This window comes from Podarcis raffonei, chromosome 6 (assembly GCF_027172205.1).
Source record: "Podarcis raffonei isolate rPodRaf1 chromosome 6, rPodRaf1.pri, whole genome shotgun sequence".
In the NCBI taxonomy this organism is placed as follows: Eukaryota; Metazoa; Chordata; class Lepidosauria; order Squamata; family Lacertidae; genus Podarcis; species Podarcis raffonei.
In genome coordinates, this window is record NC_070607.1 from 42,520,776 (window position 1) to 42,546,136 (window position 25,361).

A 25,361-nucleotide genomic window follows, 5' to 3' on the forward strand; every position below is an offset into this window, starting at 1 on the left:
ACTTAGCACAAGGGTCAGCAACCTTTTTCAGCTGTGGGCCGGTCCACCATCCCTCAGACCATGTGGTGGGCTGGACAATATTTTTTTTGTGGGGGGGAATGAACGAACTCCAGGCAGGCCCCACAAATAACCCAGAGGTGCTGGGCTTCATTTATAGTGGAGGGTGGGGAATATCCTGTACCTTCAAAATGTTGCCTAACGGTATCCCCACTGAATCCACCTATTAAAGGGAGAGCAACATATCTTGAATTTTCCACAACCTCTGTTATTCCTCCTCAAGAACACAAATTTAAGCTGTATTTTGCTGTGTGTAGGAATGTGGATCGTGGTTATGAATCGCTCAGTGGGCAAAGCCTTTTCTAAATTTCTGTTGCCAGTAAGGGATTTGAAGTGGTGCAAATCGCTGCCAGGAAATTAAGCTAACGTGCTTCTTTGTCCACTTTCTTTGGGTCATGTTTGTGCATTTCAAAGTGCAATTGTGCTACAAGGGGAATATCAGTCAAGAGAGAAAAGCACTGGGTGATGTTGAGAAGGATGAAACCGAAGCTCTCAGGAATGACAGTGCACCTCTGCTCAGCACCCTCCATTCTGACTCTGCTCTGCATGCACAGATCCATTCTTCAGGAGTCCTTTAGCGACAGGGCTGCTGGGATATAGCCGGGTAAAGCGGGCAAGTGCAAAGATAGGGAAGATGATTCGGTAGGCATTGTAATGCAGAGTACCAGATTTGTAGAATGCTGTAGCGATGTCACCCTGAGGAGAAGCAAGAGAGAAATTCCTGAACAACCGACATGCAGTCTTCTGTCCTGACGTCATGGTGACTAAATTCCATCTGAGAACCCAGTTGTATGATCACTGTAACCTCTTTTAAGAGCAGCAGTCCCATACAGTATCACTGAGCTTTTGGCTGGCAAACAAGACTCTGGAAGCAGGAATCAGAGACCAGAGCCAATTAAAATGTAGAAAAGGCAACTAAATACATTGTGGCATCTCAGACAGAATATCCAAATGGTTCCATGATTAAAAAATAAAATAATTAACTGGCAGTCTATAGCTTTTTAAAAGCACCCCTCTGACCTGCCACATCTAACAATAGGGCCAGCTGTGTCCTGTGCTCTGATACCACACAAACTCAATCCTGATGGCACATTTTGATGCCACAGCAGTAACAAGACAGGTACATGAATCACTTGGGTGCCTAAGGCAACAGAATACTTCCCACAGGAACATCAGAGTGTCCAATAGAGGGAGAATATGGGAAGCACTTGTAAGATCTCACCTGCCAATGCCACACAAGTGTCCATGTGTGTCCACAATACATTGCAGCCATCTACGAAAAGCATCTTTATGACAGCAACAATGCCAATGAGAGTACATTCTGATCTGCCTCATTTAGTAAGTGAGGGGTGGAAAACTTTTGGTCCTCCCTATATTGCTGAATTGCAACTCCCATCATCCCTGTCTATTGCCTATGTAGGCTGGAAGGCAACAACTTAGCCACCCCCACTCTCAGTACTTGGTGGAAAATGCTCTGCATTCATTCATTTTACATACCGTATTTTTCGCACCATAGGGCGCACCGGACCATAGGGCGCACCCAGTTTTTTGGGGGGGAAATAAAGGGGAAAAATTATTTCCCCCCCCCCGGCGCGGGGCTGGGGCGGGGGAAGCTCGAGCTTCCCCCGACCCCAGCCCCCAAACAGGCAGCTCTCTGCAAGCCGTGGGAGCGCTCCCACTGCTTGCGGAGAGGTCCGCGAAGCCTGGGCACGCTGATCTCAGCGCGCGCAGGCTTCGGCATGCTGGCAACTCTCCGCAAGCAGCGGGACCGCTCCCGCTGTTTGCGGAGAGGTCCGCGAAGCCTGGGCGCGCTGATCTCAGCGCGCGCAGGCTTCGGCATGCTGGCAACTCTCTGCAAGCAGCGGGACCGCTCCCGCTGTTTGCGGAGAGGTCCGCGAAGCCTGGGCGCGCTGATCTCAGCGCGCGCAGGCTTCGGCATGCTGGCAACTCTCCGCAAGCAGCGGGACCGCTCCCGCTGTTTGCGGAGAGGTCCGCGAAGCCTGGGCGCGCTGATCTCAGCGCGCGCAGGCTTCGGCATGCTGGCAACTCTCCGCAAGCAGCGGGAGCGCTCCCGCTGTTTGCGGAGAGGTCCGCGAAGCCTGGGCGCGCTGATCTCAGCGCGCGCAGGCTTCGGCATGCTGGCAACTCTCCGCAAGCAGCGGGAGCGCTCCCGCTGTTTGCGGAGAGGTCCGCGAAGCCTGGGCGCGCTGATCTCAGCGCGCGCAGGCTTCGGCATGCTGGCAACTCTCCGCAAGCAGCGGGAGCGCTCCCGCTGTTTGCGGAGAGGTCCGCGAAGCCTGGGCGCGCTGATCTCAGCGCGCGCAGGCTTCGGCATGCTGGCAACTCTCCGCAAGCAGCGGGAGCCCAGCGCTGGGCTCCCGTTGCTTGCAGAGAGGTGTGCGAAGCCTGGAGAGCGTGAGGGGTCGGTGCGCACCAACCCCTCTCACTCTCCAGGCTTCAGCGAAAGCCTGCATTCGCACCATAGGACGCACACACATTTCCCCTTCATTTTTGGAGGGGAAAAAGTGCGTCCTATGGTGCGAAAAATACGGTATATTTAGAGGATATAATCCATTTCACAGTTGGCTGAAATATACTGTTTCTGTGAACCTTTAAATTATATTGCTATGAGGATATTTGATTAGGAAAAGAAATTAAAAGTATTAACACACCTGAGGCCACTCCCCAATCGATGTCTGTCTGTCAATCAAAACTTGTATTCCTCTTTCCAGAACCCGAACATCAGGATATCTGCAAAGCCACAAAAATACTGGTCATTAGTTCTGTTATCAGCAGGGAAAGCCTAACATTTTCTTCTAAGGAGCTTATATGACTACAATTTCTTTTTAAAAGAAAGAAACCCTCATGGGCTCACAGAAACACAATGGGTCCCCCTAGTGGAAAGACCTGTAAGTGCATGAGTCCTTCACACAAGTTCTGAAAAGTGAAGAAGCTAAAGAAATGAAATTGTGAGGCCTCCATCCCAGTCCTTAAGACGGCCTTAACTGCCTCTTTGTTTGGCATTATTTCAATTGTTTGGACTAAGAAGCACCTGGGAACATCAACATACGAAGCTGCAGGAAAATTCTGTCCTCTGTAAGTTTCCAAAAGTTAGCATGTTTCTTTAGTTCGCCTTAATTGGTTTGTCTAACTGCTGCAGAAAGAACTTGGGCAAAAACAGACAGAAGCCTTTGCTAAGGTAGGTAACTGCCAGCTTCTGTGCTTACCTAACAGCCATCAACCCCAACAGAGCCCAGGAGGTTTGGTGGATCTGGGAAACAGTGTGCTGAATATATTTGCGAAACCTGTAGGATTCAAATTCCTCTCCCCAGCCACCGTCTTCCATTTGCTTGGAGACTAAGAATTCACAGGCTTTGGTCACTTCCTTGCATGCCTCCCTAGAAAATATGAGAGGGGAGAGAGAAAAAATAGCCCATGAGATGCCTCATTGGGTTTTGTTCCACTGTTGGCCTTGACTGCATCCAAATAATCTTATGCACACTTACCTGCAGGTAAGGCCCACTAAGCTCAGTTGGATTTACTTCTGAGTAAATTAGGGAATGCATTAGGGGATGCGGGTGGCACTGTGGTCTAAACCACAGAGCCTAGGGCTTGCCGATCAGAAGGTCGGCGGTTTGAATCCCCGCGACGGGGTGAGCTCCCGTTGCTCGGTCCCTGCTCCTGCCAACCTAGCAGTTCGAAAGCACGTCAAAGTACAGGTAAATAGGTACCGCTCCGGTGGGAAGGTAAACGGCATTTCTGTGCGCTGCTCTGGTTCGCCCGAAATGGCTTAGTCATGCTGGCCACATGACCCAGAAGCTGTACGCCAGCTCCCTTGGCCAGTAAAGCAAGATGAGTGCCTCAACCCCAGAGTCATCCGCGACTGGACCTAATGGTCAGGGGTCCCTTTACCTTTTTAATCATGCATTGGGGCTGGTGCTGTCAATATTATATGCGCATGACTCCCCTTTGATATGCCTTTGATATTTTGGGTGGAGGAGCCTGACAGTCTCTCCACTTCACCCTGAAGCTAAGCTCCATCAAGGGCTCCCAGCAGAGCAACATTCATACTAATCTTCTACCCGAAAGGCTGCTTACTCACCCACCACGGTAGATGTATCCCATACATGCAAATGCCTCTAGTCCAAACCAGGTGCCATATGTGAAGCATACGCCCCATCGCCTGTCAGGGAGGAAAAACCCATCAGCTGCTGAATGAAAGATACTGAGACAAATGACAGACTACACCCTTTGAGTATGCCCTTTCATTCACTGTTTCATAGAATCAAAGAGTTGGAAGGGACCATAAGGGTCATCTAGTCCAACCCCTGCAATGCAAGAATCTTTCGAGTCTCATGTTTTATCATCTGAGCTATTGCAGCTATGCTTTTTTCTGCATTTCTTCCATATCCCTCCATTAGCTGCACCAAACAGTGAACAACTAGATGAGGAGAAGGTTTCTTCTTGGTTTTATCGTCTACAGACAGGACTCTCCTCAAAGTAGTGAAAGGAGGGATGGAGCCAAGTTCATTCATCATAAACTTGCAGTGAAATTCCTGGTCAAAGCCAGAATCTCTTGTTGCTATAACTAGTTGTGTGTTTTTCCCTGCTTGCTATTGATCTAACTAGATCTAATTTATATAACCAGTTATTTTACTTAGTGGCTGTAGATCTCATGGTGTGCATATTCCTGATGAATCATGTAGGGATCAGTATGGGATCAGTACATAGTGTTACCAACAGTACAGTATGTTTTCTCTCTAAGTCTAATGACAATGTGAAGGTTTGTGCAACTACCTAATCCTGCCTAAGAACATAGATTAACTGAGGGTGGAGCAAGCTGCTGACACCTGGATATTGGTACTACATTTTAGGCTGCAGGTCTCTAATCACTCCTTAGACACACTAGCAATCAGTTGTTTGTGGTGAACAAGATTCCCAACTGCCCTCTTAGGTGTCACATTCTGAAATTGCCCATTTTACACATCAGTTTAGGATCCCATTACCTCTAAAAAGAGGCTGGATGCTCCTGTGTTTTCTTTACCATGAACAGTTAGGCTGCAGCACATCCCTCCACAGTGGGAAGTGAGAAATCCCTTTCTGTGCATGTGTTTTACCCTTCATCGCAGAAATGTTTCATATTTGTAGAATACTGAAAGCACAAACTGCAGACTGCGCAAATGCAGATGAATCAGACGAAGCTCTGGATATCTCCTTCTTGGAGGTAACAGGCAGCCTAGGGATGCTACTAAAGGCAAGAGTTCCACTAGGTGTGTCACATTCCACACAAGGCAGCAGTCTGCCAAACTGTTGTGCAGGAAAGTCATTCGAAAGGTGAAGGTTTCCATAGCCCATCAACAACCTCTTCAAGTCCTACTTTCAGAATGCTATGTATGCATTCAGAAACTATGCCAACCCGTGCCGCTGTCAAGTTCAGTGTGGAATATTTGTAAGCCACTCACCCTAACCAGAAGCCATCAGCTTTCTGCATATTACGACAATACTGCAAAGCCTTATTTAGAGTATCACTGAGAAGAAAAACAAAGGAGTCTTCTTACATTTCAAGCTAAACAGACAATAATTAACCCAAGTCCCTTGTAACAATGGCATTCAGCTGCCTAAAGTAGCCTTCGACTTTTTCGGAACTTGGACCCACCCCAAACATGCATTTAGTGGCCTACTTCTTAATGTTTTGATGACGTTAGTGTTGCTATTGTGACCCACCTTAGAGCAGGCTGTGACCCAGTAGTAGGTCCTCCCAGCCTAGCAGGTGATTGCTAATTAAGATGAAGAGTGTTCCTCATCAGTCTTTAAGGATATTTAAACCAGCAGCAGCAGCTGTACATGAGATGAATATCTCACAAAAGTATCACTTCCATGTTGGAAATAACATGCATGCTATGTGTACATATACATATACATTTTACCAGTGCTTTTTTCTGGGGGGGGGGGTACGCATACCCCTAAACATTTTGTGAATCGAAGTTTGGCCTCATTAAGGGGCAGTATTTCAATATAAGTAGGAAAATGAGAGTACCCCTAAACATTTTTTTAGAAAAAAAGCACTGCATTTTCCAGAGCTGTGCTGGTTTGTTGCAGCATTAGAATACAGAATTCTAGAATATAGAATATGTGTATTATAACGTAACAATAACATCATTCTCAGCTCATACATTTACCTGATTTCCCCTCATATATTTACCTGATTTCATCTTCCCGGTGATTTGGGAATCTTTTCCCAAAATGTTTCAATCCCTGCATTACTGACGAAGTACATTCTATATAGGTGTGGTCGACCATACAATCAGCTAAAAAACAAAGTCCAGAATGTTACCTTTCAAGATGGCTTACAGATTTATATCCTTAAAAAGAGAGCAAAAACCTAGCAGTTTAAACAGCGGGGGGGGGGGTGTCTATAAAAGCAACAAGTCAAATGCCAGCTCTTCACCACCAAAAGCCTAGCAACCAAACGTGCCATCCACTCAGCAAAACAGGCGTGCAAAGGGTGTGGCAAAAGGGCCACACCCACTGCTGGCATGCCCAGCAATACCCTCAAAGTAATGTGTCCCCTCCCTGAAGGCTGTGAGGTGCTAGGGTCATCCTGGGAGAGATGGCTTCTAAAATAAGCAAGACCCATGTGGTGTAGTTGAAAACCAATTATGTTGAACTAGGTCCATAGACTCATTGGCAGCCACTGTCAATGGCACTGCATGAGCCCTCATGCCTCCTTCCCAAAGCCCAGTAAGCGCTTCCCCCACCTTTGGGGGAAATTCACATAAGATTCCCATTTAAGTTGTTCCAATACCAAGGCTGTGTTCTTACCATATATCTCTGAGGAGTTCATGACCTCCAGTAGCCAACTCCCACGCCTGGTTTCATAAGACGAAAAACCACCATCAGAATTTCTCATGTTCAGCATCTGCAAAAAAAAGTACAAGTGTGATTGGGGAGGGAGCAAGGCAAAGGGTTTAAGAATGGGCATGGTGTGCTTTGTCTTACTTGCAGAGGTGCACGATGATCACTCCTGCCCAGTCCCACCAGCCACTCCTGTGCCCTTACTTCACTTGCTCTTTTCCTAAACTAAAAAGCCCCAAATATTATACCTTGAAAAACTAATCTCTTTACTTCAAGTGGAGTTAAAAAAATGGAGAGTGGTTCTCCATACACATGTAGTTGTGCCAGTTGGCCCTCTCTCACCATATTAGGCCAATGGAGAACTCAGTGGATGGGGAGATTCTGTTCTCCTAGCAGACACTAGAAAGTGTCATTCCTCCTTGCGACTATGATGAGGATTCCAGGACAAAATTTGCTAATTTGCGTATTTCTATCGAATGTGATTTAACTCCAAATTACCACTGTATGGAAGGAGATGAACTCATTATATATTTGACTTCAAATTGATTAAGTAAAGCGTAAGCATGTAATAGCAACGTTCTAATGAACAAAATCAGTAGTCCGTCTGTTGTCAATCCTAAAGCCCAGTGAGCTTTCGATCCAGCTTACTGAGGGAGATTGCTCTCAGTCCTGCTACCTTACAACCCTTTACCTGTGCTTAAGGAACTCAAACTTCAAGACTGATCATCCTTCACAGGGGATACAATGCTGCCATAGGGACACTTCCACCAATTCTCTACGGTCCCACAAAACCAATATTCTCCTCAGCACTATTACTGAATGCTAGATGACTTCAGTCTTCCCACAATAGCTTCCTCCTGCCTGCTTCCCATTTTCTCTTCTGGGCTTTCTGCCTTCTCACCACATTGACAGCATCAAAGAGGCGCTGAGGTGCCACATGATCTTCTATGAAGGGGCATTTTTCCTCCAGCAGCATCAATGTCCTCATGGCCTCAGCAGTGCAGTCACTGACTATCCAGTCATTCTCTCGATTGCTGAAGGGGAATCCACCCTGGGTATTGAAGAAAAATACATTAGAACTTCTTTGGCAGCAGTCAGTGTAGAATAATGTCCTCCCAAAAAGATCCCAATAAAGCAACCAGGGATTTGACGGGTGATCCATATTTCTTCTTCAGGATACTAGATAGATGGGCCCTGGCCTAAACCAGCAGGCTCTTTGGGTTCTCAGAATTAACACTTAAAGACTCTTTTTTTGCTGGCTGTGTGTCACACAGACAGGACACAATTCTGGATGTACCTTGTTCATCTGGCGATAATATCTCTGGTAGTTAGGTGGGTTATCTACAATCTGAAAAACAGATTAGCAGCATATTAATAAAAGACAATCAGAATATATTTATAACCAGAGAAAGCCAGTGTGGCATAACAGTTTGAGTGTTGGACCTGAGAGACCAGGATGCCAATCCCTGCTTCCTCTCAGCCTAAAATTCCTCACAGTGTTGTTGTGTGGATTCAGTAAGGAGGAAGAAAACCATGTATGCCACCTTAAGCTCCTTGGAGAAGAAGATGGGCTATGCAATAATTAACAAACAATAGAAAATAAATTAACTCAGTCAGAAATATGGTCTGCAATTTAGAAGACAGAATATGGCTACAGCCTGATACAATGGCAGCACATAGGGTTGTGTTCAGTGCCAGTGCTACTCAAAGCAGACTCACTGAAATTTATGAACTCAGATTGGTCATGTTTATTAACCTGAATGGGTTTGCTGTGAATAGGATTCATACTGTGTACAACCCATAGTGTTGGTTGAGGTAAATTGCAGTGGATATACAAGGTTTTACACAGGACTGAAGCCACACTATAGAACCGAATTGACATTACAGTCAAGGATCACATGGGCTTCAGATTAAAAACCTATTATTCTATAGTCCCGCCATGACACATTATTCAGCTGAATGAATCTCATGCGATCAAGAGGCAGCTGGACCACACTCAGGCTCAACATTTCATGACCACAACACCCACACATTAAGCTTTGCCTATGCAGGCATCCATGTCTAAATGCACGGATATCAGAGTCAGGGCTGGGGGAAACCATACAACCTTGGCAGCTGCCCTTCAACATCTAGGTCAAGTAGATCCGTTGCCTTTGATAACCTAATAGCTCCTTCTCGTGATGAGTAACACATGAAAGGGGCTCATGTTACTTTGCAAAAAGAGACAAGTGTTTCCCTCCTGAGTCTTTTGCTGAGACAGCTGAAAGCAGTATTGAGTCCCTGTGTATGTTATTCCAAGATCAGTGCTTTACCTGAGAGGCTTTCAAGAATTCATGGGCTTTTTTCAGACAGGATGCATAGTCAGGATTGTTCTGAACCCCAGCCTAGAAAAAGACAGAAGTTATGCTTAAGGATTCTGACCCAGGAAAGCCACAGAGAAAATCTCAGACACTTACACAAAAGCATCACTTCGGACAGCCACAAAAATAAATGCAATTTCTTCAGGGATAACTTCAGTGTTACAAAAGGAATACTCAGTGTGTGGATTTCTGGACCTCATGTCCTAAGAATCACCTGGAGAACATGTCTTTCTTGGGTAACCATGACAGGCATACGAGATGTTCAGATCTCGTAATGTGTGTGCTTTGGTTAAATAATGAACACACACTCTCTACATGCCAGTTCATTCATCTAAAATATATATGTAAATGGAAATTATTGTGGAAAGAACAAAAGCAGAAGATTTGACAATATAAAATGATACCTCCAAGAAGCCTTGAATGGCAAATGATGTATCCCAGGTCTGTGATCCCATGACCTGATATAAAAAAAAGGAATAACAGTTTTGACCATTAGATCAGGGCTGGAGAACCAATGGCCTGGGATCTAAAGGCAGTCCTCTCTAACCAGCCCTTTGGATGCTTCCCCAGTCACGTCCACTTCCCAGCCTACACCCTCCCCAACTGGCCTTGCTCTGCACCCTCCTTAGGGGCTGGAATGTCTCATGGAACTGTGATAAGCCCTCCTGCTTAACTGAGTGGAAGATGGGGAAATGTGGGGGGTGGGTCTGAATTTCATGTGGTCAGAATTGCGTGGTAGTTGTGGGAGATCTTAAACAACTGGTTTTTTCACATTTTTATTTTCTGTTTTAAAATGTATGTTCCAGTGCACTATTTAAAAAGAAGGCAAGAACACTAAGAATAAATCAGTAATTAAAGGGCTCCTCCACATGTTTACTTACTCTTTTTTATTGTACTGCTCAATTCCCCTGGGTTCAATAGCTTTTCCCCTTGTTCTGCAGCTATGGCTTGCAAAAATCTGAACTCTGCTGAACTGAAACTCAGTTAAGAAACACAAGTCTTTGGATTTTCAGTGTATTAGATAATATCTGGTTGAGCAGTTTTAAAATGTGCTACATGACCTTGTGTTATGTTACATCTTACCTCCTAGCCCTAATCCTGGGGTGAAGCTACACAATATGCAGGAGATCCAAGACTGGATCTCCTGATATTTTGATATCAGGCAGGCAGAAGACAACTCAGCTTGAGAGTCACCAAAGCAATGCAAATTGCAGGCCATAGCAATTCCCAACATATTGGTTCACACTACTGTACCTTTATTAGCATACCATCTTGTCCAATCCTGCAGAGATATAAGAAGCAGAGATTATAGCAGATGCAAGTCCATGTAGTTCTCTAACTTCATTGCATAACAGGAGACCAAGGCTTGACAAGACTAGAATAGGCTTTAAGAACAGCCAAAAAGCAAAATCTCCCTGAAATCTCTTCCAGACAACACAATGAGTGGGACACAGGTGTGCATGACACCTTTCTGAGTTCCACCTACGTTGCAAATAAGGATATTTTCACATATGCAGCTTAAAACACAAGGTGATTTTTTTTTCCTACTGCACTGCAAGCTGCATTTGCACAGTGTTGTTCATATCAGGGGCAGAGATGTCTTTACAGAGTGTGCATGCTGTTTCTGGTCGTCCCCCCCCCGCACACCTCCCCCCCCCGGAACTCCTAGTGATGAAGCTGCCATCTGAGCATCTGTGCTCATGTGTGCACATACTACAGCTTTCACAGGTGTACACACCATTTACGTTTCCTAGTGCAATTGACCTTGGTTTGAGGAAAGATCCAGGTCTGCAAAAGCACACTTATGCAAGACCATGTTCAGGATTCTACAAAGATGGGTTTGAATAAATATGCCAGGCTTACCAAAGGTAGTCATAGATCCTGGAGATATGTTCTTGAAAAGCTGGAGAATCGGCTCCATCAGCATACCTGCTTATTAGCACATGAAACGCTTTACAAGTCTGCAGGACAAAAGAGAATATCATTCCAGTTAGGAATTCCCCTCTGCAATATCTCCATGCTTAGCACTCTCATCTGCCACAGGACTAAGTGTCTGCATCTCACCAGCCAAGCACAGAAACTCAAGTGGGCAGAACAAGATTGCCACAAACATAGCTCTCTGTTTGGTTTTTGAGGCAAAGCTTCCTCAGGAGAATAAGTATATGCTGTCATCAAAAGGAATTTGTTCCCAGTACAATTATTTCTTCACAAAGGACCTACCGGGCTAGAATTGGTGGCGTTCGAGAATATGTCGTCAGCCTTGATTTGCTCATACATTTCTGCAATGGCTTGCTTTCTGAAACTGGTAAAATGGTATCTCTCATACAAATTGAAAGTAGCTGCAGAAGGAATAAGAGACACTATGAACATCGCAATCATGTTCATGCAGTTCTATCTTCCTCGCGTGTTTTGGGCTGCAATCCTCCATGCAATTACCTGGAAGAAGGCACCATTGAATTCAATGGCACTTGCTTCTGAAAGATCTTTTGGCTCAAAACAGAGGCAGGATTTCAGCCCCCAATTTCAAATATGATTTTGGGGGGAATCTGCAAAAGAACATGGGTGTGAGTGAAGGGGTTTACCACGGGTGGGCACCTGTTGTTTGGGGTCATTTGGTTTTTTTCTCTTCATTTACCCCCAACTTCCATGAACCTTTTGCAGATCCCCTCCCAAAATCTTTCCCAACAAACCTCCACCCTGGACCCACCCCCCCAAAACTGGAGACCCAAAATCACAATCCCTGCCAGATTTTCTCCTTTGGCTTGGGCAAGGTTACATCTAGAGAAATGGAATGAAACAGTTTGATAGTTTTAAGGTTCACTGAAGCAAATGGGGGGGGGGTCATTAAGCACCATAAAACTGCTGCAGGGTCCCTCCCACTAGCTCTCATTGGGATCAGTAGGGCTCCCAAACTATGAGAATGTAAAGAAGCAAAACATGTCTTTCTTCATTTGTGGGCCTTCCACCTTATCCCGGAAAAGAGGACACAAATTTGCATGTTACACAACACACACACATTTTATTCAGATCTGTGTTCTCTTTGGCAAGTGCGTCAGAGAGCCCAATCAAGGTACAATGCATTGGACCCAGATAATCCTGTTGGCACCCCTGCATCAAGTAGTTACATATCTTGTTCTTCCTTAACTGATCAACAATGGCAACAATGGCCAATTCACACTGTAAAAGTAATGGGTGGGGTAGAAATCTCAATTCAGATCGTGTGAGAGATCCCACATGCTGTCTTCACGGTGTGATTCAATATCCCTAGTCCTTGTAATTGGCTAAGTGCCGTATTTTTTGCTCTATAAGACTCACTTTTTCCCTCCTAAAAAGTAAGGGGAAATGTGTGTGCATCTTATGGAGCGAATGCAGGCTGCGTAGCTATTCCAGAAGCCAGAACAGCAAGAAGGATCGCTGCTTTCACTGCTTTCCTCCAAAAGCAAGGTGCGTCTTGTGGTCTGGTGCATCTTATAGAGTGAAAAATACAGTATTTGCTTGCTACATGTGATAATATGAAACTTGGAAAATGTTGTGTTTCCATGGATATCCTCTGATGAAAAGTCTTTGCCTATACCAACAGAAGTCTCTTTCTCTGTGTGAACTAAACCTTAGGAAACCTACGTTGAAGACCTGAACTCCTGGAATAAGACTTGCCAAATCCTACATCACTCACCAAAAGCGGCATCCAGCATCCAGCTGTGTGCAGAATGCAAATCGGCTTCGTAAATATTGTTCCTCTGGGCTGGCCAATCAATGGTGGAGAAGTCCTCCACATAAATCTCCTAGAAGGAAACCATGAAGTGAAATGACTTTCATAGTAAAGAAGCTGCAGGATGCTGGTGTACTTGGCAAATGTCATTTCGGATCTTTAAAAAACCCCCAGCAAATTCATTTTAGCATTTTCCCCTCCCTGTGTTATGGCATCAGCTTTCATGAGCTATAGTCTACGTCATCACCATTTTGATACTTAATTGAAAAAAAGTATGTTATAATAAATAATAAATAATTATTAATTAATAAATAAAACATTAGAGGAGAAAGAGGAGGGTACTCCATAGGAGATTAATGGTTCAACAGTTCTTCATTGCTTTGTTTTTCTGGTAGTACAGAAGAGGGGAGAAGAATGCTCCTTTTACCACACCAAAAGAAAGGGGAGGAAAAAGAAAGAAAGAAAGAAAGAAAGAAAGAAAGAAAGAAAGAAAGAGAAGCATCAAAAAGGGAGATTGTGGTATTACTGTGATGTAGGAGGCAATATTGATGTTGTTCACCAGTTTTTACGAGAAGAGGCAAAGAGTTAATGAATACTCTGTGGCACAGGAAGCACAGAACCATTTAAATAAATTAAAATAAAAGCATGAATGGAGACTTATGTGATTTGGGAGGGTGATGCCCTGGGCACCATCTCCACTCCAAATTCTACCCTCCCAAAGTTGCCCTTCCCTATGGAATAGGGATGGTCAAGTGGCATGCTTCCATGCCCCCGCCTCTCTCCAAAATAAATATTCCCATGGCATTTTGAAACACCAATGCTCTGAGCTCGGCTTCTGCCTTAAATGGAAAAAGGACAGCCAGCTCAGCCTTCTCCCTGTCAGATACAAGCAAGCAATCCCCCAACTGCAAATCCAAGGGAGTATGAGGATCCCACTTTGACCAAGGATGGTGGGATGTTTGGAGAATGTTGCCTTGCCTGTCTTAGACTCTGGATCAGTTCATCTTCTTCTACAGTCAGGCGAGTGGCATAGCAGTAGCTCATCGCGAGGGTGATATGGCGAGCGTGACACCAGTATGTTGAGGGATGTCCCGGCAGCCATGTAGGAAACAGCCTATTTCAGAAAGAAGGAAGAAACAGGTTCATGGAAGACAATGTCAGGAATCCTGGATGTAGTGGTAACACTAAAAGCAGGTTATATTGCCCTTCATCTGAGGATCAGGGCAATTTAAAGTATAAAAACACAAAACCTGGTAACATAATAACAAACAAAGCAATAATCCCCCACTATATTGTTGGTGTCTTATTTTGTTTTCCAGAGTTGTCATTCTTATCTTTATTTTTTTATGGCTAGGGGCCTCAAAAACTGAAATTAGCCCAGGCCTCTTTGGACCTCTGAGAGTGGTGAAGATTAATATGGATTAATTTCAATTTCCAAGTCACTGTTATTTAATAAAGAATTTGTCTACTGTGTAAGACTGTAGACATTTGGGGGGGGGGATTTCATGATTGGTGGCGTGGGGTGGGGATCAGTAAACTTTCGGACACATACCACAACTCGGGAAATGGTGAATTCATTCCCTCCCAGCTGTACAAATTCATAATGGCCAGCCAAACTTTGCCCAAGTTAGGGATTCCAAGAGCGCCACCTGGAAAGAGAATTATCAACATCTTTGCTTCTGTAGACTGAAGGGGACAAAGCCAAATAAATTTACAATGAGAACCTACCGTATTTTTTGCACCATAACACTCACTTTTTTCCTCCTAGAAAGTAAGGGGAAATGTCTGTGCGTGTTATGGAGCGAATGCCTGCGGGTGGCGGGGGGGATCTGCTGCAGTCGTGAGCAGAGGATCCATGGTTCCCCTTCCTTCCCTCCTCTGTGGTTACAAAGCATGGATCCACATGGATCCTCAGGATTTTTGCATTGGGCTACTCCAAACTCACTGTCAGATCACATGTCTGTGGCCACAGCATGAACCACAAAAATCATATATCCACTATTTCGTTTAGAATATTTTTTTTTCTTGTTTTCCTCCTCTAAAAACTACGTGCGTGTTATGGTCGGGTGCGTGTTATAGAGCGAAAAATACGGTAGATATGATTATTGCCTTGCTGTGAAGATACTTTGCAAAACTATAAAAAGGGAAATGGGTACTTAGAAAGAATCTCTTTTGTACAGGAACACGACAAAGACATTTAATCCTAGCTTTCTTTTTTCTAGGATTGTTCTTATTATTTAGAGAGAGCCAGATTTCTTCTTACCCATATCAAGAGGAGACATGAGTATAAGAACTGCTGTGGTGTTCAGATTTAATACCACCCAACACTACCTCTATGCAGGTTTTATGTCCTCATCACACAAGGGGGAGAAAGAGAACTGGGCTTACTGGCCCAGTCCCCCCACCCCTGCCCCATCACACCCTCATTGCCTGGCCCGGCCACACTCCACACATTGGAGGGGAAGTCTAGTAGCAGTTGCACAACTTTCAGCTATGTTCACTGCAGTGTTTCTGAACTGGCTGAACCCAAAGAGTTCCCTCCTCATTTTTCCTATAACTGCACAAGCTACCCAGAGACAGAGTGAATGCCCTGATCATCCTGAAAACATATGCTATGTATTTCTCAGACTGTATCCATGCAGAAGGAACCACCTCACCTCCTAGTTCCATTAAACCTTATGTGAATGTGTGACAGAAAGCTCAGCTAGACCAGAGTTTAGTGATGAAGTGCCTTGGAATTCCACCAGAGCTGAGCTGTAGCCTCCTTCTGAGTGGCTGTGGATACAACTAGCTGGGCAGGGGTGTGTGTGTGTGTGGAGTCCGCACTTTGGGAGGAAAAAGAGAAAGCCGTAGAGACAGTTGGGGAGAGAAGAGTTGAGAGTTGGCGTTCTTGGAGTTCAGCTAGATACAAACAAACTCAGGACAATATCTGTAACCAGAGATGGAAGTCTGTTGAGTTTAGTTTGAAAGAAATTTATTAGTGTCTTTTTAGGAGTGTACAGACAAGAGAAAAATTGGGAAGCTGAATTGGGGACAGGATAAGTAGAGTTATGAGGGGGACACTCTACCTGGGGTCCCAATTCAGAAAGTAAGTGACAGAACTTCTAGAGAAAAAGCAGATTCCCAAACCAGTTGGAGGGTGATCACCTGTTATCCTATTAGAGCCTCAGGAGTGTGATTTACAGAAAGTTGGGAAACTGACAGCAAGCACCACCTTATTTAAGACCCCAGGTATTAAGACCAAAGCTGTAACATCTATTCATTTAAGTTTTAGGAACTGAAGTGAAATAACTGAAAAGAAGCTGTGCATTTACCACCTTGTTTCTGTAAAATAAAAACCTTTCCCTGTTTAACTTTCCTAAGTCTCCAAGTACCAGAGAGTTTTCTTCATAAAACCAAAAAGATTAAGCAGTAGTTAAGAGGGGGGTTCACCGCAAAACGCTACTGCAGAAGGGAGGTTATAATTCACCTCATTCTTTGTATTTTCTAAGAATACAGTAAAATAAAATTTTATCACTGTATAATGTTCATTATGGAGTGGCATAAAAGGGCAGGTCCATGTCCCCCATCCCAAGAGTTCCCAATATAAATTTTAGAGAAGGGAAAATGGGAGGGAAGATATGACCAGCATCTTCTATTTGGGACATAGACACAATTTCTATGATCAATCTATGGTGATTTCTAAAACGACCCAAAAAAGAAGGGAGGGAGGGTGGAAAGACAGAATAGGAAGATGCTCCCAAATAACTACATCAGGGCCCCCAGCTTTGCCAGGGCACTACACTCCAGCAAAATGGATTGATCCAGCCCTGCCGGAGATTTCTGCCTTACCTTTCTTGTGGAGATTTATCCGAGCTCGCACTACATCTGGATGGTCAGGCCCAAGTCCAAGGATTCGCATAGCTATGTAGCTGAAGGTTGTGCCAAATACTGTTGACTGTTCTTTAAGGTGGCTACAATAAAGAGAGATCAAAGAGCCATTAGAAAGTGGACCAGTGAGTCCAGAGGTCTAGAAATCTCTTTGAATTGTTTAGTTTCCATTCTTCTGGTGCATTACCTTAAATTCAAAAGCTTTTCTGAGAATTTGCCTCACCCATACCCAGCTAACCATTAGCCGGGACACCACAGAATACCTTCTTTTGTTTTGTATTACCTTTTTTGAAAAGTAATGCCTCAATGAAGGGCATTTGGTGCTTTTAAATCTTTCCTTTCACGAGACAGGAGCAGCTTGAGAGCAGCTCACACAACCTGAGTACCAGTTGAAATTCCATTGCAGCTAAATAAAGTTGATACTATGCTACTAAAAATTCAGATTCAAAGCTGAGTCAAACTCTGATCCATTTTGTGGTTTGCTATTGGTTTGACAGGATACATTTGGATGGAGGCAACCTGGCCTCACCACACCATTTATCAATAGTAATACTTCCTATAGATGGTGCTTTTCAAAGGCAATAGCGATGTCAGCTATCATATCTTCATTACTGTTGCCTCTCTCCACTCCTCATGCCACAATTCTATCTTTCTCCGCCACAGCTGGGCAACTTCAGTACATGCTGAGGCCAGCTTGCATTCTGGTCATCTACCCTGCTGCCCAGTTCACATGGTGAGTATTGCAAATAAAAGGCAGCAGAATGCAGAAGTGATTTAAAGAAGCCTTCACAGGGGAATTGCATCATGGACCAGCCCAAGACAAAGATATGCAAAATTAGAGCATCTCTTCTCATGCCACTCTAGAGAAGCTCACACCCTCCTTGAACTACTTACAGGCCCCATCCACCATCTGGAAGCTGTTTTGAGAGGATGTAGCGCAGGAGCTCTCTCTCGACCTCTTCTGGTAGTGAGATCTTGGCAGCATAACATGACATCAAAATAGCTGTTTGATTAAAAAAGAAGAAGAATATGTGTAGTACTTGACAATCTTAACTTTGGTACGATTTGCCAATAAACCACCTGTTTGGATATCGAAACGTAACTTATGCTTTTGTACCCCATTGTTTGTTTGTTTTTACCATCTTGAAACAGAAGAAAAAGGTCAAACATAACAAGATTTATGTTTTTACTCTAGTATATGCCATTGTACACACTACTTGGCTGGGGAAATGAACTACAAAAATCAGTGAAGAGCAAACTTCAAAGAATGCCTGTATTTCAGTTCTCATACTGGTTCTGAAAGTGCTAATAAGACCTTTAACTGGAAACTGAATCAAATTTCTCTCTCATCTTGATCTGCATGCAAATCAAATTTTATTATTTATTTATTTATATACCACTTCAGTGGCGTAATCCCGCTAAGTGGTTTACAGGAAATATTAAAATTTTCAGTAAAGACAGTTAAAAATAATAATTAAGATTAACTGTAAGGGGAAGGGGAAAAAATTAAATCATCTGGTCTACCACAACCCCATACAGCTGTATGATGCCACCGATGGACAGTATCCTGCACAATGGATTCAATGGATTATCCCCCTGTTCAGAATATACTGAATAAGTATTCTGCTTTGTAAGAGAGGCTAGACTTAGTTTTCTTAAATAGAGGGATTTAAAAATATATATAAATTTAAGTATAGGCAATTCTGAGAATGAAGAATTTCCCAGGCAGGTGACTCAAAGCAATCTGGCTTGAAGAACATACACATCTGATGAATCAGACTTCCAGGGAAGGTAATGGAAGACTAAGTGTCGACCCCTGACACTCCTGTCAGCAGAAATAATTATGCAGTGATGGAAGATAACAGGGATATATATCTTAGTTACAAAAACTCCCTTCTGAATTAAGAGGGTTCAAGGTTTAGCCTCTCATGCATGGAAAAAGACATTCATGACACTGAGATCAAAGAAGTTTTACAGAGAGTGGAGAAGTGTCTCGAGCGAGGAACATTCACACACTGCATAATAGCTCTTAAAAGAAGGCCTCAGTTTAAGAGGTTTCTCCAAATATCAACCTATTTGTGTCTGTCTGGTAAAAGAAGATAAACAAATTTATAGAAAATATACAGGGAGGTCCTCCTTAGCCAGTTAATGCATATGTGGTAAATCCGCTAGTGTCCGTGTACCTGGTGCAAGAGAGAGAACACCAGAGCACTCCATGGCCCAGTGGCCATCTTCTGCTTGCAGGTCAGAGAAGAATTTAATCGCTTTCTGGACAGCTTCCTGGGCGGTGCTAGCTTTTGGCAAATCTGGAAAGAACTTGCTCTGTAAAACAAAATAGGAAAAGTAAGAGAAATGCACAAAAGCTAAACAGATTATCTACAAGACAAAGTATGAATTGTGTTAAACGTCCTGCTACATTTCATGCAACTATTTGGTCACTTAGAAATAAATGTAGCCGGGAAGGGTAGTCAGGAATGCGACCATGGCAGATGGGGAGGTGTCATTCAACACTTCCCCTCCTAGCAGCAGTCTCAATGAAACGCCCATCACCAGCTGCTATTTGTATTTGCCTGGAGACATGGGCAGGCTGGGAAAGGGATAACTCTCTCTTTCCCACCCAGCCCAATCCCTATCCTGATTGGGCCCTCATGAACTTGTTTCGGTTTAAAACAACAGTCATGTTAAATACAAAAAGTCATTCAATGTACTGGATGGTTTAACCCTGAGAGACGGTTCCAAAACTATGTTTTACAAACATATCTCAAGTGAAATCTACACCTGGCAACATCTCACAATATGGGATATCACAACTATTTAGAAAACCAGCCGTCAGTCAGAGGCCTTTATCCAAACAAGCTGCATATTGGATTCATGTGCCTCAGTATTTTCCTGCACATCAAAATGCCTCATGCAGATGCATCATCTGTGCATCATGGAAATGAGTATCAGGCACAGTATATTGGAGATTGATCACAGAGAGCAAGAGAGTGGCTGTTCTCTAGGAGAACACCACAGAGCTCTCAGATCAGAGAACTATAGAATATGCGGGACCAGAAGATCATGTAGCCCAACTCCCTTTCCAAGGCTAAGAACCAAACACTGAGGCCGCAAACTGCTTGCAGATGAATTCAGTCATCATTGTAGGCAAAAACTTGAAGAAGCTGCCTTGTAGAAAGTTAAAACCAAGTTATGTATTTCAGTATTTCCTGTAGATTGTCATATTCATCTTGCAGGCTTGTCTTTTTTCATGTAAGGTTTCATATTCAACCCTGACATTAGCAAGTTGCAGTTGTACAGCACCAAGTGGCAGGCGGTTGGGGGAGATGACCTTCATGATCCCTTCCACAATTCTATGAAAGCAATAACCAAGCTTCCTGTGCTCCTAACTGAGGTGTCAGAAGATGAGAAGCCAAAAGAAAAATGACCCAGCCCCTGGGAAACTGCTGCTAGGCAGGGCCAAGCCAGCAGTCCTCATGCCCTGTGCTCCTTTTGTAGCCTTTCAGTGTTGTACCATCTGTTATCATTAAGCCACTTACAGTGTCCAGCCCTAAAGTGTAAGCCTCGAGTGCATTCTGTTCACGGACACATTCTTCACTGTCTGCCACGTAGTACCATTTCTGCCGCCCTTCCACGGAGCTGAATCGCCAGCGAGTAAGATCAGTTTTGGGTTCTATTTCATGTGCACCTTTTCTTCTGCGCAGACTTCTACCAAAGAACACAGAGGAGGTGGGGAGTTTGAAACATGCAGGCAGACTATCGGTTTGTTATCCTATCACAGGAAGTTATTCTGAACCCCATTCTGTGGTCCTTCCAGCCAGAAGTGAGGGACTGACATGTCTATTGATTTCAGCGGGTCTATTCATGACTAATTTATCCACTGATTTCAGTGAGTCTACTCTGAGTATGGCATAGTCATGTAACACCCATAGATCCTTTGCTTTTTTCTAACTAGCTCATTATGGAAACAGTCCCTATTCTCTACAACCATATTTTTGTCCCAGTTGTTAAAGCCATTTGTTCAGAACATAAAGAGGTTAACAGGGATGCTTTATGGGTTTCTTTTATATCCGATTCCCTCATTATAGTATTTTTAGGAATGCAATCCTATACAAAAGTCCCAGATTGATCAACAGGACTTATTTTCAGATAATTTGGCATAGGATCACAGCTTTAATTTCCAATCTCCCCACTTCTGTTCATTTACCCAAGTCTTCTCCTCAACATTTCCCCCCTTCTTCTCTTAGCTACTTCACAATATCTTTACAAACTTGAAATTGATGAATTTTCACATGTCTGTCTTTCACATTACATCTTTGGGGGTTTCCTTGCTGCAATCTCTTGCACACCTTTCCTGGAGAAAAGCCCCAGTGAAACAGTGGTCCTTACTTCTGAGTAAGCATGCATAGGACTGTCCTAGTAAACTATTTCATGTTAGAAAATTTAGGTGCAATTTTCTAATAAGTCTTTCATTGGCCTCCACTAATTAATCTGTTTTTGAAATGAATAATTGACAAATAATAAGGACTACTGATTCAATTCCAAAAAAATTTACTATTTATGTACTGTATACTCTGCTTTACTTAAATTAATTTTTTAACCCATCTTCTGCTTATCCCCTTCTGTTATCAAATAGTGCTTGCTAAGCTTCATGTAACATCATGGTTATTTTCATCTCATTCCTCTTTTATTGCAAATTTATTATAACTAAACCGTCAGTACATGGGGGGGTTGAGAATCAGAGGCCACACCTGTCTTGTTTCTCTTTCCAATGAAAGACCATTTCCTAAGGCTTACAAGTTAGTTTTTGCAGGTTGTTTTGCCAGAAATCCAACAAAAGCTTTTTACACCAATTTTCGTTTCTGTTCCTAATCACAATCAAAAAGTTCCATTCTATTTTTCACACCTTTTTGTATCAAGAAATTACAGACTAAAGTACAGGTGCATGCTAGAAGAAATGAGATCATAAACCACGGAACAGAACCAGCAAAAAGGTTGTTAAGGTTTGAACTTGAGAGAAAACTTCATTTGGTGCAAAAGACGGGGGGGAGGGGAGCCTACAGCTTCTTGATATAAAGTTTTCTTCTCTACGTTTATGATTCGTCAACCCTCCCTTGAATGTTAGTTCAAATTATATATGTACAAATAAGGAGGGGTGAAACTGGATTATAGATATGGAATATAAACTGTGTTTGTAAAAAAAGGAAAAGGGGAGGGAAGCTCTATTTTGCAAAAGGTTTACAATGGAAACTTAGAACTGACTCTTCCCCATCCTTTATTATCTACGGAGTGAACTGAATAACACTAAAAGGACTTGGAATTTAATTTAATTGGAAGTATAATTGCTCATTTATCTTCAGTTGGATGGAAGGATGAAAGGAGTCTGTGAACTTGCCAAGGAACTGATAAGGTTCATTACTGAGTCATCTGCAGTTCGACAGACCACTCTTCTTCCCAGGCTGAGAGGAAAAATGGTGAAAACAGGTTATTTATTGGGACATAGTGATTTTTACAGCTGTTGTTAAAGCTGCAAAACGACGAAGCATGGGACAGAGTAATGGAGACTTTTCTGAAAAACAATGGGATACAGTGGTACCTCTAGATACAAATGGGATCCATTCCGGAGCCCCGTTCGCATCTAGAAGCAAATGTAACTAGCAACGGCACATCTGTGCACACGCGTCGCTTTTCGCTGCTTCTGCGCATGCACGTGACATCATTTTGAGCATCTGCGCATGCGCAAGCGGCGAAACCTGGAAGTAACGCGCTCCGTTACTTCCGGGTTGCCGTGGAGTGCAACTCAAACACGCTCAACCCGAAGCGCATTCAACCCGAGGTATGACTGTATCAGCTCCACGCCTGGCATGATGGAGAACAGCAACAATGGGGAAAAGATAGACATAACATTTTACAAGGACAGGAAGAAGCACCACGAACAGAATAATTGCCACACACAGGAAAAACAAGGATATAGTTTGAGTGCCTCACTTGTAGTTCTATAAATCATTTAATGTGTCAACACGAATAGATGTTATTAATACTGCAGTTGTTGTATAAGGGATTATTTTAACCGGAATTTAATTGAAATTAGGAAGATTTTGGAACGCAGAAATAAATAAAACCATCAAACCATCAAATCTAGCATGTGGGGGGCCACCTAAATTGTATAATACAGTATTTGAATGATTGGTATTAGTAATTGTATTATAATTTGGTATTGTTGCAAATGAGGCTATTATTGGATTGTAATTGAAAATTAATAAAAATTATCATCAGGAAAAAAGAAAAGCCAAATTGCTGCCTTTTTATTCCTTAATACATCAGGTTAATTACCCTTCCCATCTTATTTCTGTGAACTTCTCCTGTAATAAAGCTTGCTTAATAAGCATGAATTAAGTCAAGCAACTGGCACACTCTTATTTTATTTAACCATCATCCTAATCAAAGCATATAGATTGCACACAATGTACTTACGTCCCATCAGACATCTTCTTGGATTGATGAAGACTGCCTCAGATTGTTCTGGTTATATTTTAGATGGTGCAAGGCTTCAGGTACACAGGACACTGAATAGGACACTGAACTCTTGGACTCTGGGCTAGAGTTCCTGCCTCAGAAGTTCCACAGTTTCTAAAATATTCACGCTCCCAGTAAAATACTTGAAGGTTATATAAAGACCCAACTAACCAATCATAGCAAGAATAATTTTACAGGGTGGGATCAGGAGTGTTAATGTAATCAATGAAAGGCACACCCACAATAACAAAGGTCAATGTATGACAGGGCTATCCTTGATGCATTGCACTGACGTTTTCTGGAGATAAAAATCTACCATGAGTAAAGTAACTTCCCAAAAGGATGTGTGTTTAGATTTCTTGAAAGTCAGACTCTTAGCTATGCTATGTGAACTATCTACCCTAATGCCCTATGAATGCTAATCCAACCTGACATGGAGATTTTCCCAAATGAAGACAACATCCACCTATGGGAAGGAAGCAAATTGTATCATATGCATAAATTGTGAAAGTGCCTCTTTTGCAGTGATGATGTTTTCTGCAAGCTGCCATGCACCTGAGAACCGGAAACATGTTTCAAAACCTGGTTGAACTTTAAATTAGCACAAGGGTAAAGGTAAATTCTGGGAAATGTGATCAAGCAGCAAGCAAAAAGAACAGATTACATCATCCCTTGCTCCATTGCCTCGTCAAATTGCAGTGGTGTAGCGTGGGTTGCCAGTGCCAACGGCAAGACTAGCATTGTGCCCCCTAAGACAAATATTGTGCCCCCTAACTGGCGCCTCCATACTGCATACTGCTGCTCGCAGAGGGAGCTGTGCAGCAGTGGTGGGACATGCATGCACGCTTCTTTGTGCTGGGGATGGGCTGCTGCCGCCGCAAGACTCCTGTCTACACACCTCCTCCGCTGGTGGGGATACCACACAGCTGAGGGATGCAAGGGCCCATTCTCACTACAGCTCCTGCTCAGCATGCTGCTTAGGTAAGGTGGGCGGGGGGGATAGGGAGGGCCTCCAGTCGGGGTGGCAGCTGCAGAGACGCACCCCAAAAATGTTTGCAACCTGGTCAATCTCCCCAGTAGACCCCCCCTACACTACGCCACTGACAAATAATAATTATTATTATTATTTGGCACCCTTTATCTGATGAGCAAACGTTAGTTTACAACATAAAAACAAAACAAAAAAATAACATAGTAACAAATAAAAACAAAACCCCACCAATTTAAAAGCCATAGATTGGTACCCATGATACTCATTCAAAATTCCAAATGTGACCACAGCCCCAAAATGTTGATGTAAAATGATACACATTGGAACAAAAACAACAAAAACCCTGATGACCGCACATAACTGTATTTGCAACAATTACCCTAGGATAGTCTGAAAATGTCCATTCAGTGAAAGCCAATTTTTCTACCCACCACTCCCTTCTCCTACCCCCATGTTGTTGCCCCGAGGAAACAATTTAGTGCGTAAGGAAGGAAGAAAACAGGAAATATTAAGTTAAACTTTCCCATATTACCAAAACTAACTCTATCCTACAGCTACCAGGCTTCTTCAACTTCGGGGGGGGGGGCAAATCTCAATGCCCTTATGCCTGATCAGATAACAAAAAAACCGCCCACCCAAAACATATGGCCAATCTGGTTTTGTAAACTGTATACTCTACAGTATTGCGCAGTTAACAGTGAAGCAAGCTATGTAGAAGAATCATTAGCATGGAGAAAGTGACAGACTTTCACAGGAAAAGGTTTAGGACCAGAGAGTTGTTGACAACAAAAAGACAAGCATCAAACCAACTGCAAGTACAGCATCACATGGAGAAAGAAAGATATTAATTGACCAAGTAAATTTTAGTGAAAATAGTTTTGGAAAACTGCTACAATGATTTATATGGAAGCTCAGCCAGGGGGATTCGAGGAAGTCACCCAACAATGTTAACAAAAGTGGAACTATTACAATTAAGTTAAATGTTTGTTTGTTTGTTTGTTTGTTT

General features: G+C 43.2%; 1 protein-coding gene across 1 annotated transcript; it reads right to left on the reverse strand.

The window, feature by feature from the left end:
* On the reverse strand, nucleotides 1-25,361 carry LOC128415723 (lanosterol synthase-like). The gene is made up of 22 exons (XM_053392327.1): nucleotides 23,323-25,361; nucleotides 20,388-20,556; nucleotides 19,035-19,173; nucleotides 17,746-17,854; nucleotides 16,813-16,934; nucleotides 14,534-14,630; nucleotides 13,960-14,095; nucleotides 12,946-13,054; nucleotides 11,493-11,611; nucleotides 11,136-11,233; nucleotides 10,527-10,554; nucleotides 9,677-9,730; nucleotides 9,225-9,296; nucleotides 8,210-8,260; nucleotides 7,814-7,963; nucleotides 6,880-6,976; nucleotides 6,260-6,365; nucleotides 5,520-5,585; nucleotides 4,160-4,240; nucleotides 3,285-3,455; nucleotides 2,730-2,808; nucleotides 1-753 (listed from the first exon to the last, which is right to left on the reverse strand). Exons 1-22 carry the CDS (start codon nucleotides 23,334-23,336, stop codon nucleotides 574-576), a joined length of 2,247 nt encoding a protein of 748 aa, XP_053248302.1. The 5' UTR covers nucleotides 23,337-25,361; the 3' UTR covers nucleotides 1-573.

Excerpts from the sequence above, each read along its gene's own strand:
- LOC128415723 (XM_053392327.1), bottom strand. Across the intron at positions 13,055-13,959 it reads TGATCCAGAGTCTAAGACAG|GAGATTTATGTGGAGGACTT; the intron begins GCAAGGCAACAT and ends GTTTCCTTCTAG. Across the intron at positions 754-2,729 it reads CGATTGGGGAGTGGCCTCAG|GGTGACATCGCTACAGCATT; the intron begins GTGTGTTAATAC and ends GCTTCTCCTCAG.